Source organism: Drosophila serrata, unplaced genomic scaffold, assembly GCF_035046125.1.
Source record: "Drosophila serrata isolate PLE 108 unplaced genomic scaffold, ASM3504612v1 contig_249, whole genome shotgun sequence".
NCBI lineage: Eukaryota > Metazoa > Arthropoda > Insecta > Diptera > Drosophilidae > Drosophila > Drosophila serrata.
Window position 1 is genome coordinate 3,827,286 of NW_028257147.1, and position 13,891 is coordinate 3,841,176.

Genomic DNA, 13,891 nt, shown 5'->3' on the forward strand with positions numbered 1-13,891 from the left:
CAGCTTGAAAAGAGCTGCTGAACAAGTTGATGGGGCCAACCCGAGGGGGGGCCAAAAACAAAGTGAGAGGCACTTGTTACTAACACGCTCCTCGACTTTACCCGGGAAAATTGCGTTTTGGCCACAAAACGTTTGCCCTTTGGCTTATGGCCTACAGCTAGAATATACAGCGAATAGATGAGGTTTTTTTTTTGAGGGGGTGAAAGAGAAGGAGACTTCATATTATGGGCCCCCAAAGTAAAGTAAACGCCTCGAAATGAGCCAAGTGAGCCCCCAACAGTTTTCCCTAAAACTTTTTGCGTGCCTGCACAAAAATATTCAAATAAACGCGGGAGAAATATTTAAATCAGCCCAACAAACTTTGAGGGAATCAAGGCAAACTATACGATATGAGGACCAAAAATGGGTTTAAAGGAATGTGTGAGCGGAAAAGCTTTTAAGCGGAGTCCCGCAGCAGCAGCCGCATCACCATCACCATCATCATCATCATCATCGTCATCGGGGAAAATAGGTAAAAGAGCACCGCAACTATGCTGCAAATGCTGCGGATTTAAAATCAACGTAGGTGGACACCCATGGATTGGTAGAATATATAGATATATATCTGAAAATATATATTTAAAACCACAAGCGTATACACTCTTTAAACTGTAATTTAATAGACGGCCAGGCACATGATTAAGCAAAACTTGATATTAAGTACTATGAATAAATAACGATATGTAAAAGCATTAGGTCAGGTTGAAATGATATTTAGTTTCCAGCATCATCAGAACTACTTGAGTTAAAACTTCAGTAGTTTTCTTGCTCAATCTTTTTACTTAAAGCCATGAATAAGTTTGGAAATCTTAATTTTGCTTCTGGTGAGTGCTTTCTATCTCGATTTCGTATAGTATTTATTAGAGACTTGGCTTTTCGTATCAATCTTTCTTTCTCATTGGCTACCAGAGTTCTTGCATCTGGTTTTGGTAATGACTTGTTGTGGGATTCGGTCTGATCTATAGTTGCAATGCTGAATTTGCTATGTAATATAGATCTCTCAATTGATTTATTACACTGATTTTTCCTGTCTTGAAGTATGGGTACTCGAAGTTTTACTCTTTTGTCCAAGGACTTTAATTTTTGTATAGTTTTTTGATCTAACAATGGTTTCTTTATGTCCTCTGGAGGTGGTTGAACTTTTTTAGGCTTAACTAGTTCAACTTGACTTTTTATAACTCTAGCGGGGGTTATGAAGAAAAGACTTTCACCGGCAACTTTTCTAGAATCCTTCCTAATTCTAGAATGTTCTTGATTGGCTTTGTTCCTATTTTTCTTTAGATCTGGATAATTTTCTATCTTGGTCCCTGATTGTAAAACACGATCCAAAGACTTGGTTCTGGGTTGCTTGAATTTAGTAACTGAAACTTGCTTACTCCGATCGATATTACTCCCCGTCTTTGTATCTTTTACATCAATAAGGGACTTACTATTTCGAGAAGACTCTTTACGCTTCTGATGTGTCTTAACTATTTCTATTTTCTTAAAAGGTTTTGGTTTTATGGACTCCTTGGACTTGTCTTGAATTTCTTTCTTAAGGTTTTTACTAGTTTCTACTTTAATAGGATTAATATTCGTTTCGGAAATGGATAATTTTGGATCTTCTTTTATGGGTAAAATATGTTTTGAGATATTACATTTTTTATGTGCGCTTGTCAACTGATCTATCTTCATCATGTTCTTCCAATAAACCAATGGATCCTTGACCTGGCTTTCTTGATTTACATTGTATATTGTATTGTATTGATCACTTCCTGATATATCTCTTGTATAACTAATGCTTTGTGGAAGATTTCCTGTAGATTTGGAAAAGTTATCAATGGTGAAGTGAAGTCTTTGTTGTGATCTAAAGGGTTGAAAGGCCTGAACAGTTGGTCTATTTTCAAGTTTTTGATCACCTTCTTTAATGTTTTTACCTCTATATGGAGTTATTGCCCTTTTACTGAAGAACTGAGTAATTTTCGGTGAATCGCGATGTAACTTACTCCAGGGTTGGGGAATCATCATACCACCGGCAGATCGTCGCTTTTCCTGGCAAGGTATAATCCTCGGTTTTGGCGGCTTCACCGCACTCAAAAGTTGCCGCGAATGATGATCTTCTACGACAGCAGAATAAAGTTTTGAAATGTTGGCAATATAATAGCATTGAACTTGTTGCGGCGACATCCCTTCCAATTGAGACCTTGGTTTGCAATCGGAAGCTAACAGAGGACTTTGCATCTCCTGCTTGCAGGCACTTTGTAAAGCCAAGGGTCCTGAAATATTGGCATAAGGATTTACAGTAGGCTTTCTGGGACCCTTAGAATCCTGACAATGACACCGATGTGGTGCATATCCGTAAGGTATAGACTCATCCGAGGGAAAACTCTCCAATCCAGCAGAAGTCTTATGATAACCCAATCGTTTGAGACCAGTCCAAATATCTCTACCTGGAGGGGATTCCCTTTTTGGGGTCCAGCAACCACTGAAGGGTACAACATTCCGACAATAACCGGCATTATGTATATGCTTGAGACTATCATCGGTATTCCTACATTTGCATTTCCGCTCACATAGTCTGGGTAAGTTTAGGAAATATTGCATCATACTTATGAGTATGAGCAAGGTCCCTGTGGGTATGGGACTCCTAATATTGCCCTTATCATCGAATATATTGTAGTAGAGATCACAGGTAGAGGGCAGGGAAAATGGTATCTTTCGGGTATTCCAACCCGACATCAATGGGTAGAGTATCCTTGCAAAGAGCTGCAGCGTTAGCTGATGCAGGAACTGTCCCACTCTATCGGCTGACTGATTCACCATCCTGGCCAGGACCTGGATCATGCCTATGTTCATTAGACCCCATCGCTTCTTAGCGGACTGACAAGAGCTAACTCCTCGTTCTGCATTGGGATCCTTGCGATCGCTATGCGATCGACAGTAAAACATTTTAACCTGGCCGTTTTTGGGATTTTCGGGGTTTTCGGAACAGTAAAATTTTGAATTAGTATTCCAAAAATTTAGTTATGTATGATTTGAGCTAGAAATTTAGAATGACAAAGTATACATCTTAGAAACCTCCAAGCATACTTTGGCAAAGCAAGAACTTAAGTTTAAGGTTGAGCTTTCTCTGAGTAATAAAACAATTTTTTGTTCCTATTGACCTATTATAATTATTATTTACCCATTTAATATTATTATTTTTACTAATTAACATTTATTCACTGTGAACTTGCTGATGATCGTTTTGGTTTCTTTGATTTTCCTCCAAACATTGGTTGCGCCTCTTCTCGTACACTATAAAGCGAGTGAATTGATATTTGCTTTTTCAGTTCAATCAATTTGTTTTTGACCCAATCTGGATGATATCGTTTGATGTGAGAGTTACCAATTTTATTTTCGGCTGTTACCCGCAATTGTCCAGGATGTCGATGTTGCCAGGTCCAGGGTTTATTCTCATCGAAGGGTGCATGGAATAGAATTGGCACCTGTTCGGCAATATACTTATGGCCACGACGGTGCGTCTTTTTCGCTGTAATATCAGTGTACATCTGGGATATCTCCATAGCCACCTTATTCTTATCCTTTCTGTCCGTCTTAATCTGCGGTGGATCTTCAAATTTCACCAGACGAATGGCATTGGCCATGTCATCGGCATCCACCATGTTACCACTCTGTTCGACCTGATTTCTAATAATTAATTCCACTTCCGTTGATTGTCTAGGTTTCTGGCGCATATACATTGCCTTTCTTATGAAATAGGAATCGACGTGGTGAATGAATCCACGCACAAAAATATCATCATCTTCGGCGTCCTTTGGTGTTTTATAGTGACGATAATTTAGTTTATCAGCAATGTAGTCTTTGAAATATGTAATATCTTTGTTGGGTTCACGTTCCACTTTCTGCTCTTTTTGAATTGAATTGAACTTATTCGATTTTTCTTGATCCTTTGGCTCAATTACCTTAAAGCTAATCCTTGATAATTGTTTGCTAATCAAAGCTGACTGATTGTTGGACGCAAAGATTTGATCCTTACTTCTCTTCTGATTCCTCAAGGAAGGTAACCCATCAGTATTATTAACTAACCTATCCTTGCTTTTCCCTGTGACCAAATCTGTGACCAGATTCCTGATGTTTATATTGCTATCTTGACCTGATTTCAATTCACGAGATTGTTTTTCATCTTGCCTATAGGACGGGGCACTATCCAGTGTTGGTGTTGGTTTATTGAAAGACCAGGGTACCTTATTCTTCTTAGCTTCGACTCTCCCCTCCATCTGCGAGGATCCATATGGCTGGGACATGCTCATTCCAGTTAGTGGGTCATTATTTAGGACACGCTGGAGCAATTGGAGTAGCTTGTTTAGACTCCATGGGTGGGTGGGGTCTCTCAAATTGCCGCGCCTGTCAAATATGCCCATGTAGTGATCGCAGGCATATGGATGGCAGAGCGGCACGTTGCAGGGACTCCACCCACATCCCTTGGGGTACATCAGGCTGCTAAAGTTCTGCATGGTAAGATCGTTGAGAAATTCACCAATTTGATGCGGGGTTCTCTGAACCATTTGGGCTATTCTTTCGATCACCAATGAGTTCCGATCTTGCCATAACTGCCGCTCCGGGGAATCCCTCTCCCTCCTGGATAGTAGACAATTTGCGGCACAGGCATTCTTACAAAATGAGATTGTACCGGTTTCAATTGGCAATTGGTATGTGCAGTAGGTATATGGCATATTTATAACCAATCTAATTACATTTCAATTTTGAAATATATGTGTTGTCCCCAAAATTGTACCCTAAAATGTTGAAACAAAAATCTCTAAGATGTTTCGATTGAGTAATTTATCATTTAATTTTAAAAATGTAACACCTTGTGCTTCGCTATGCATCTTTACTTGACCTATCTTCCTCACCCTGGCTGGATTTCAGACCTCCTACAGTTCTACGATGATGATTCTGAAAGATACTACGCTTCCTATACGGTTTGGCACTAGCTCGAGGCTCATGGATCCGTAGTGAGATACGCCACAGAGATCTTTTGGGGCGTTTCCAATTCTGTGCGTTCTTCGTCTTGGTCGGTGTTAGATATTGTGACGCAACGGATGACTTTCTTTGCACAACATTATTGTACAACCGCGAGATCTCAAGGGCTATTTGCTTCTGGCGTTTCTGCTCCATATGCGGACCGATATCAACTTTTTCAATGATCCGATTCAACTCATCGGGATCAAATCGGCGTCCCTTTTTCAGAATTAATTGTTTAATTAGAATCCGTATTCGTTCATTCCGAAGATTCCCTATAGGTCCAACAAAACTGTTTTTGTTGTGAGGTCGAACCAATGTCTTTGACACCAGCTGCTCCATGTAAATGTGTGATCTATTGTGGGCCAAGGCGAGCTCGTCATTGAGGAAAACCGAACTTCGTCCTTTAATTCTCTTAAGTTTTGAACGGAATCTGGGATCATCATCGCCAGTTTGGTTAATATTATAGGGTCTATCTATTGTCATCCTTGGGCTGCTGATGGGTGAATAAACTGGTGACTCTATTCGTGGCGGCGATTTCCTTTTTGGCATTTGAAAACTCGTATCCAACGAGTTTTTCAAATCCATAAATAAAGAGTTCCCATCGATGACCTCCATTTCGGGGTCATGGTAATTGAATGGTTTTCTAAATTGGCAATCACTGAATGGACGACCCCCGGAATACTCTGCATGTATGGGTAATCCCAAGCAGCAATTATGACAAGCCCCATTGAGATAGTCCTGCAGCAATTGTAGCAAATGATGGAGACACTTTGGATGTGTTGGATCCTTCAAATTCCCATAGTGATCAAATATACCCATGTAGCGATCACAGACATTCGGATAGCAAAGTGGCACATGGCAGAAACTCCATCCACATTCCTTGGGATTAAGCAAGTGTGAGTATTTCTTCAGCGTGAGGTCGTACAGGAAATCATCAATATCCTCGGGCCAAGCACCAATCATGTGGGACAGCTCCTTAATCATTCCTTGATTCCTTTCCCGCCATCGACGACGTTCTTGAATCTCGTAACGAGTCCTTCGTTGAGAAGTTCTTCGCTGACAAATGCCGAGTTTTGAAGGATTACTTGATGCCGCATTTCCACAGTAAATGCTGTTATAGTTCATTATTTAAGAATTTTCTGTTGGATTCGAGGACACGTCATTGAATTGAAAGTCCTCAGAGGAATCCCCTAATACGAAACCATGAAATCATGGTAAATGTTATGGTAAAAGTTTTTAATTTATCACAATGCTAAAAAGCTAAATTTTTGACAACTAAATAAAAGAATGAACAAATAAATAGGGTTTATATTAGAAGCTATCTAAACCCATATCTTGTTTATTATTAGATTACCATTTGGGCTTCAAAAGCCCTTTTGGCATAATCTGTTTAAAGAGGCTCACCTTGTCTACCATTTATTGGCAGGTGTAAAAATGGGCTTCAATTTCTCAATACATCAATGCCATTTGCTGGGGCATCGCACCGACTGACACGAAAATTAAATAATAGTTTTTACTTTTCGAAACGTGTTCGCAAAGTACAGAAGAAAAAAGGTAAATTTGATTATGTTAATTCGTTTGCCGCGTCCCCCTTTTTTTTTGTTGGTAGATGAGGAACACACCCAAAAACCGAAAAGGAAATTAGGCCCAGAACGTTGATGGACGACAAGTGTGTGTGGGCCAAGAAAAAAAATAAGAAAAAGATTTTAAAAAACGACCAAAGATAAAAGAGATGAAGAAGTGGAATGAGTTGAAAGTCAATAACCGCAATAAAGCATTGGTGGGATTTTTTTTGGGCCTAAACAAACACGCATCGCGAGTTCACTGACCTCCGACACAGTTGGACAGTTTTTTTTTTTTGGCCAAAACAAAAAAAAAATAATGGTAAATAAAAAATTAAAGCCGGGGCGGAAATGATCAACAGTTAGCCACGCTGGAAGGAATTCTTCTTAAAATTCGCACAAAATAACAAGCTCAAACTCAAACAGACCGTAAAATTAATAATTACAAAATTGCATGTTCGGTTTGTTGTTTATCAGGGGGAAAACAATAAATTTTCCCGGCTCTACAGTCTACACGGCTCTGCCATCTACAATCGTGGTGGAATGTTTAAATTTATTTGATGGGCTCTGTTGATGGGGATTTTTTTTGTTTTGTTGTTTGCCTAGTAAGCCTCTTATGTGAAAATCACTCAGGTAAGTGGGGGATTTTTCTGCTTTTATATATTATATATTTTTGCAAGGAAAGAGAAAAAAAAGAAAACAAGTGAACAAGCGTTGAAATGTTGACCTACATTATCAAAATAAAACCATAAAATGGGTCAACATTTTAATTGTTGATAAGGCAGAAAAGGTTTCATGGAATTAAGTGTTAATAAATATTCTTTGAATGATTTAACATTTATTTTAGCTTAGGAATAATCAGAAGATTCCCCATAAAAATCTTTATTTAAAATTCTCAGTTAATCTTCCTTTAAAAAATTCTATTATAAAATCCCCAAGTTCAGCAAAGAATTGTAACGTTTTTGGATTTTTCAAGTGGTTTTATAATCGTATTTTTAATTGTTTTAAAATATTTCTATACTTACAGTGATGAAAATTCAGCGTTATGTATTTTAAATGTAATCCTTTTCAGTAAATTGCATTTAAAGTTGATTTAATATATATATTTTTTTTTCACTTTAATAATTATAAAAAAAGTTGAAGTGTTTAAAACTGTATTTAATTTGTTTATCAGTAATTCTATAAATTTTATTTTATAACAATTTAGCTAAATGGAGTTTATAAAGTATTTTGCTTTTTATGCACGATTTTAGCAAAAAGTGTGTTTTAGCAAAAATCTGTTGACCTTTTTAAGGCAATTAATTTTATTGTTGATTTTATTTTGCTCGTTTTTTATTATTATAATTAAAGTTGAAATTGCACAAAAATTGTAGTTATTTTAAATGCTTCTTAAGTTTATTCGTAGTTATGTTTTTATATATATATGTTTAATGATTTTTCTGACAAAATAGTTAATTATGCAAATCTATTTAGGCTTTTAGGTTTCTCATAAACAAAATCAGTGAACACACACGTTGATTTTCAGCTGGATTTATTTGTATTGCACTTTGATCAAGTATTTGTTTAATTGGAATGCTTCAGTGTTCGATTGAGTATTGCACTTTGGCCCACAGACTGAAAAAATATATATAGATTGATGCATTAGATACATGTATGTATATTTCGATTTGCCATAGTTTGAGGTTGCACTGAATCACCACTCAATTGTTTATAATTCAATTTCAATTTCAATTTCGAACCGAACCCGAACCGAACAGGAGCAGCAGCGGCGTTGGCAAGTAAATAATTTTTAATTGTTTATTATAGCCATTTGTTTTGTGGTCGCTTCATTTGTATCTTTGTATCTACAAGCACTTGTATCTGTTTCTCGCCCAGCTATAGCTACGTACAATATATTTATCTATCGATAGAAAGCTCGCCGTCGACTCTATAAATTCTGAAAACTTATGGCGCCGCCACAGCCATAGCCACCACCTCTTCCCCCTGCATTTCCACCATTACCGAAAAGTTCGCCTTATGTAAACGATATATTCTGGGGAAATTTTCCATGTTAATTAGCTGACAGTCTAGAGAGAGGAGTGGAAATTTCCTGAACCTTGGCTCCACTATATTGCAAGGGGAGTGCCTTGGTTTATGTTTAATCAAAGTTTTTTCTACGGCCTTGAGAAGTATATACATACATATCTAACTGATTTTGCAAAAGTTTTCCCTTTTGCACAATTGATGAGCTTAGCTTAGTTAAAGTATCTACAGAGATAACACGGTAAATATGTTGGTTTAACTTTGCCCCCATCTCTGACCAGATAAATATTTGCTTTTGCAGTCAACCCAATGGATTGGGTTAGGTCAGTTTTTGGGCCATAATTCCTTGGCTCAAACTTTGTAAATTCAAGTAAAAGTTTTGAGTTGATTATTGAGTGGAGATTATCGGTAATTGGATGTAATTGAAAGGCTCAGCAGGTGAGCAAAGTCAAGGGGTTTATAGGAAACTATTAGGAGTATTATATGGAGTCAAAAGATAATATGGAATGGAAATGTATTTATTTAAACAGTTTACTAATCTTGAATAAATTATATATTCATTCAATATATTAGCTAAATGGAAATTGTTCTTAGAGCTCATAAGCTTATTTCTAAGAATTTCGTTAGGCAAGTTGTTTAGCTAATCAATTGCTAGTAGCTGTCAGTTAAGTAATATAGTTCACTAGAAATTTGTATAATATATGTATATTATTCCAAGTGTATATTATAATATATACAAGTTCAATTAGCTAGTTTATTTGATTAGTTAATTATTTTCAAGAACCTCCTGAAACTCCTATTTAATTTATTTATAAACAAACAAATAATAAACTTGGCTTAGCCCTTGCTGTGTTTTTGGTTTAATCAACCAAACCATTTTAACCACATTTTTTTAAGGGGTTTGGTATATAGTTCTTTATTTTTTTTGAGTTGTATCTTTATGTAACCTCAATATGGAGCGTCGAGACAAAAGTCGGCTATAAATTCAATAAAGCAAAGGCCATTTTTGCACTTTTCTTGGGTCTTGTTTTTATTATTATTTTATTTGAATTTTATTTGAGTAGGGTTCAGTTTTCTTTTATTTTTCCACACTCACACAAACACACACACAGTCGTGTAGCAAACACGTTGTTCTGGGCTGTTTATGTTTTTTTGTTTCCTCCAGATTTTCTTTCTTTTTCCTTCTTGATTCTCTCTCCCACACTCGCTGGCACACACACTCACAGAGAAAGACAATGCACAGTGAAATTCCGCTACACCGGAAATTACAATTGAAAAAAGTGGTTGGTTTTTGTGTTGTTTTTGTTTATTTTGCTCTTTTCGGCATTAACTAAAACGTCACACGAAATTGTTGTTATTATTTATGATTATTACAATTGTTATGTTTATGACTATTATGTAGTATCTTTTTTTTGCACAAAAGAACAGGATGAATGGGGAAATAACAATGAAGGGTTATTACTATATTTTTTTAAGTTTTATTTCTGTTTTTTAGAACTTTATTTATAAATTATTATTATTTGGTTTTTAATTCTTCTGATAATTTTATTGTTATTAAGGAAATATTGCTGTTTTTCAACATAGAAACATTTTACAATTGTTTAATGCAACATTTATTGTAAAATTATTTAATTTTCCATGTTTGTTTCAGTTTTTTGTTTGTGTTTTTCGTTTCAATAAGAATTTGACATTTATTTTAAACGATTTTGTATGTTTTCTAAAGTTTAAATTGGCCTTGTTTTGTATATTTTTATTATTTATATTTAATTTTCATAGTTCTGGTTTATTTTCATGTTTTCTGTTTAGTTATTTGATTAATTTTTAGTTAATTGTGTCTGCTTCTCTTTTGATCCATTGTTATTTACTGGGGAATCTTTTATAGATCCTGTAGATTTATTTTGGATGCACTTCTTGGAACACTCACTTTTTGAATTGTTTAAACTTGAACAACAATTGTTTATTGCGGAATTTCGTATTTCGCAGATGGAGGAGGAAGACAACACACGACGCGCTCTGCCTTCAACCGCTCAGCTTCCCCTGCTCGCCTTTCCCCTCGCTATTCGCTATTCCGCTTTTCCTCCTCGGCTTTTCCGCTTTTCCCAAACAGCTGCCGCTGCCAAACCGTACAGTTTGAGAGTGAATATCGGACTGTGTTGGCAATCGTGGCGGATGCCGCTCGAGTCCGAAACCGAAACCGAATGGGAATCCGACACGGAATCGGAGTCCGAAAGCCGAAGTCGACTTCGTACAATGGGGTATTTGGAGCCAAAAAAAAAAAAATGGGGGATTTTATTCAAGAATTGTTCGGAACATTTGATTAATACATTATTTAGTTAATAATAATACAAATCGGGAGATAATAGCATATATATATTTTTGTCAGATCTAAAAGAGACTGAATAATTGATTGACAATGTTGTAATATATTTATTGTCTTTTTTAATAAATAATATAATTTTCTGTAGGATCATTTATTTAAAGCTATTTTAAATATTTTAAACATATTTTTTACCAATCTTATATCTAATTTTGGTATACAAATTCTCTGTTTTCTAACTTTGGGTATGGATAAAGTTTTTATAATTTGAACCATTTTTTAATGTCAGCCAGTGTTCCAATTTTGTGTTTAAATAATTTTTATTTTGTTATGTAAAAATTATAAAAAAATATTTAAAATATTAAATATTAAATGTAAAAAGTACTTAATTATATATTCAGAATAGTAAAGAATTGGTTTTTATTATTATTTTCTAAAAGAATAAATCTCCATTAAGAATATTCCCAGTTGATTTCATCTCCACTTTTGTTAACAAATACCCCACTGTGCATCGGTTGTTGAAGCGGATACGAAGCGTGCGCTCTCATTGGAACTCCGAAAAAGTATCTCAAAACTGGAAGTCGGTACTGGAACACATATACCCGTTGCTTTTGTTGTTGCTTTTGCCGAAACAACAAATAAAACCCGCAGCACAGCTGAGCGGAATTTTTACTACTACAATTTATCTGAGAGATACAAATGCGAGCGAACGTAGTAACACACACAGATACAGATACGCACCCATACTAACTCGTAAAAACCGGCATTCCTCTCTCACTGCATTTTTACGATGAGAACCAAACACTCGCACACACACACTCTAAAGAGAGTAAACCATAAATTGAAATCAAAGAGAGACTCTCTTAAGAGAAATATGAAAAATATAACAAAAAAAATCCAGTGGGATTTCCCGATTTCTTGCAAAGATTTCCTTGTTTCATCAAAAATTTTTAAACGTGAATTTTTTTCCAAACAAATTTGCGCGCTGGCAATTATTATTAATTGCATTACGCAGTCCAAAATTTTGGGGGGGGAAAAAGTTCTTTCAAAGTTTTCCATGGCTCTTGTTGGATTTTTGGCGGAAAATCACGATTCCAAGAAATGAATAAAATCTGGTTTAGTCTTAAAGATTTTAAAGTTTTTGAATGATATTCTTGGTAAGCATTTTTGTAGATTTTTTTTTGGGAATTAAGTTGAAGTTAATTAATAGATTTTTTTATAAGAGGAGTTAATAATAAGTGTGATCTATATTTTATTAAATATATTTAAGTACATCTTTTGGCACAGTATTTGACCTAGTCTAATTTTAAAATATTCAACCACTTTCTAAATTAAAAATCGCTTTAAAAATCAAGCTTTGTCTGGGCAATGAACTCATTCTTTCCCAATCTCTGGGCTCCCATTCCCCAGAAATACAAACCATAATTGTTTTATATATTTGAACACACAGAGTATTATTATTATTATTGGACAATTGATAACCCCAAAAGTGAACCCAAAATGGAAACCAGAAAAATCAATGAGATGAGCCTCAATCTCAGGCATTGTCTCTGTGTGTGTGATAACATTTTGAACTTTGACTTGACAGAGTGAATGCCAAAAATGAATTGTAATTGGAGAGGGTTTATTTTTTTTTTTAAGATATTTCTACTTCGATATTGCAAAGGGGCTAAGCTAGGCTAACCAACTGACTCTGAGACTGAGACCGAGACTAAGGCATTTATGTTAAGGCAATAACTCAGGGCTTCAAGTCAAGTCAAAAGACGTCGTATCAGTTTTCTGCACAAAAAAATAAATTGAAAACTTTTGAAAAATACCCCAAAGTAATAGCTGAAAATAATAATAATGTGTGTGGCCTTTGAAATGCGAAACGTTTTATGGTTTTGTATGTACCGAGTAGGAGTGATTTTTTTTGCCTCTTTTATATATATGTATATTTTTTTTTTTTGGAGCTGTGAGTAAAACACAAAAGCCATAAGCTAAAATGCAAACTAAGTAAAATTGTGTTAGGTTTGCTGCTCATGATCATCATGATGATGATGATGATTAAGTTGTGGGTCTACACTCTAATAAAATTTACGACACTGCGAATGACTACGGCGACGACTCAGTCTCGGTCTGAGAATAAGATAGAGATGCTGTTTGGGTTTGGAGTTTGGGGGTTTTTTGTAAGCCCTGCAGTCAACTAACCAAAACTAGCAAAGACCAAAGGCCCAAAAAGTATCTATATCTATCCATATACAAATATACACATATATATATATACGTATGTATGTATTTCTGGTCTTTTGTCTGGCTTTTTGGTGTGGGAAAGAATGCAGTGAAGGGAATTTCCAAAGCCAAGACTTGGCAAGCCATGGCCGTAATGTGTAATGTATCTCTTGGATACATTTTTAAATTGTATGCCATACGCTGCTGGGGCTGTTTTGGAACGTTGACAATGCAACTGTATCTGTATCTGTACGAGCCCGCCTGGCATCTGTATTCGTATCTTTAACTTGCAAATGTAGCTGTATCTGTGCCCCAGCCAAAAGGCCAACAACATTTGCATTGGCCATTGCCAATTAATCAGAAAAGAAACCCAAAAAAATCGACAAAAAAAAGCAAAATGAGGGAAAAAACGCAAAACTTAAAACGCTTAAAAAACCGAAACAGAAACCTGCAATTGATTTCAATATTTCAGCAGCATTGTATCTTTCACACAAAAAATATTTAACTGTAGTTCGCTGAGAGTGTGAGTGTGCCATTTTATCGTTGCGTAAATCAATATATATGGACGTACACTTTGAGAAAATTAAATAATAAAAATATTTACGTTTAAAACTAGAGTAAGAAAAAGTATATATTATAAAAGTGTTATACTCTGTTAAGAAAACAATTCTTTTAACAAACTGAAAGCTTGAAAATTCAGGTGTTGCCATTCGTATCTGCATATACATATATA

At 35.6% G+C, this 13,891-nt stretch overlaps 3 protein-coding genes and 1 long non-coding RNA gene across 4 annotated transcripts in view; 1 reads left to right on the forward strand and 3 right to left on the reverse strand.

Moving 5' to 3' along the window:
• Nucleotides 1-11,064, reverse strand: part of LOC110181155 (fibronectin type-III domain-containing protein 3A-like) — an 86,292-nt gene extending 75,228 nt beyond the window's left edge. Inside the window, exons 1-2 of the mRNA XM_086832694.1 lie at nt 10,555-11,064; nt 7,634-8,222 (exon numbers count right to left, since the gene is read on the reverse strand). The gene's annotated coding sequence lies outside the window, so the exon portion shown is untranslated. The remainder of the gene's footprint in view (nt 1-7,633; nt 8,223-10,554) is intronic.
• On the reverse strand, nt 636-2,967 carry LOC110181168 (uncharacterized). Its single transcript, XM_086832697.1, has one exon. The coding sequence runs from the start codon at nt 2,965-2,967 to the stop codon at nt 793-795; it is 2,175 nt and encodes a 724-aa protein (XP_086688823.1). The 3' UTR covers nt 636-792.
• LOC110181162 (uncharacterized) lies at nt 1,633-6,171 on the reverse strand. Its single transcript, XM_086832324.1, has 2 exons — nt 4,906-6,171; nt 1,633-4,775 (listed from the first exon to the last, which is right to left on the reverse strand). Exons 1-2 carry the CDS (start codon nt 6,169-6,171, stop codon nt 3,240-3,242), a joined length of 2,802 nt encoding a protein of 933 aa, XP_086688450.1. The 3' UTR covers nt 1,633-3,239.
• The window catches only part of LOC147643685 (uncharacterized), a 65,217-nt gene continuing 59,605 nt past the window's right edge, over nt 8,280-13,891 (forward strand). Inside the window, exon 1 of the long non-coding RNA XR_015271688.1 lies at nt 8,280-8,386. This is a non-coding gene — a long non-coding RNA (uncharacterized LOC147643685). The remainder of the gene's footprint in view (nt 8,387-13,891) is intronic.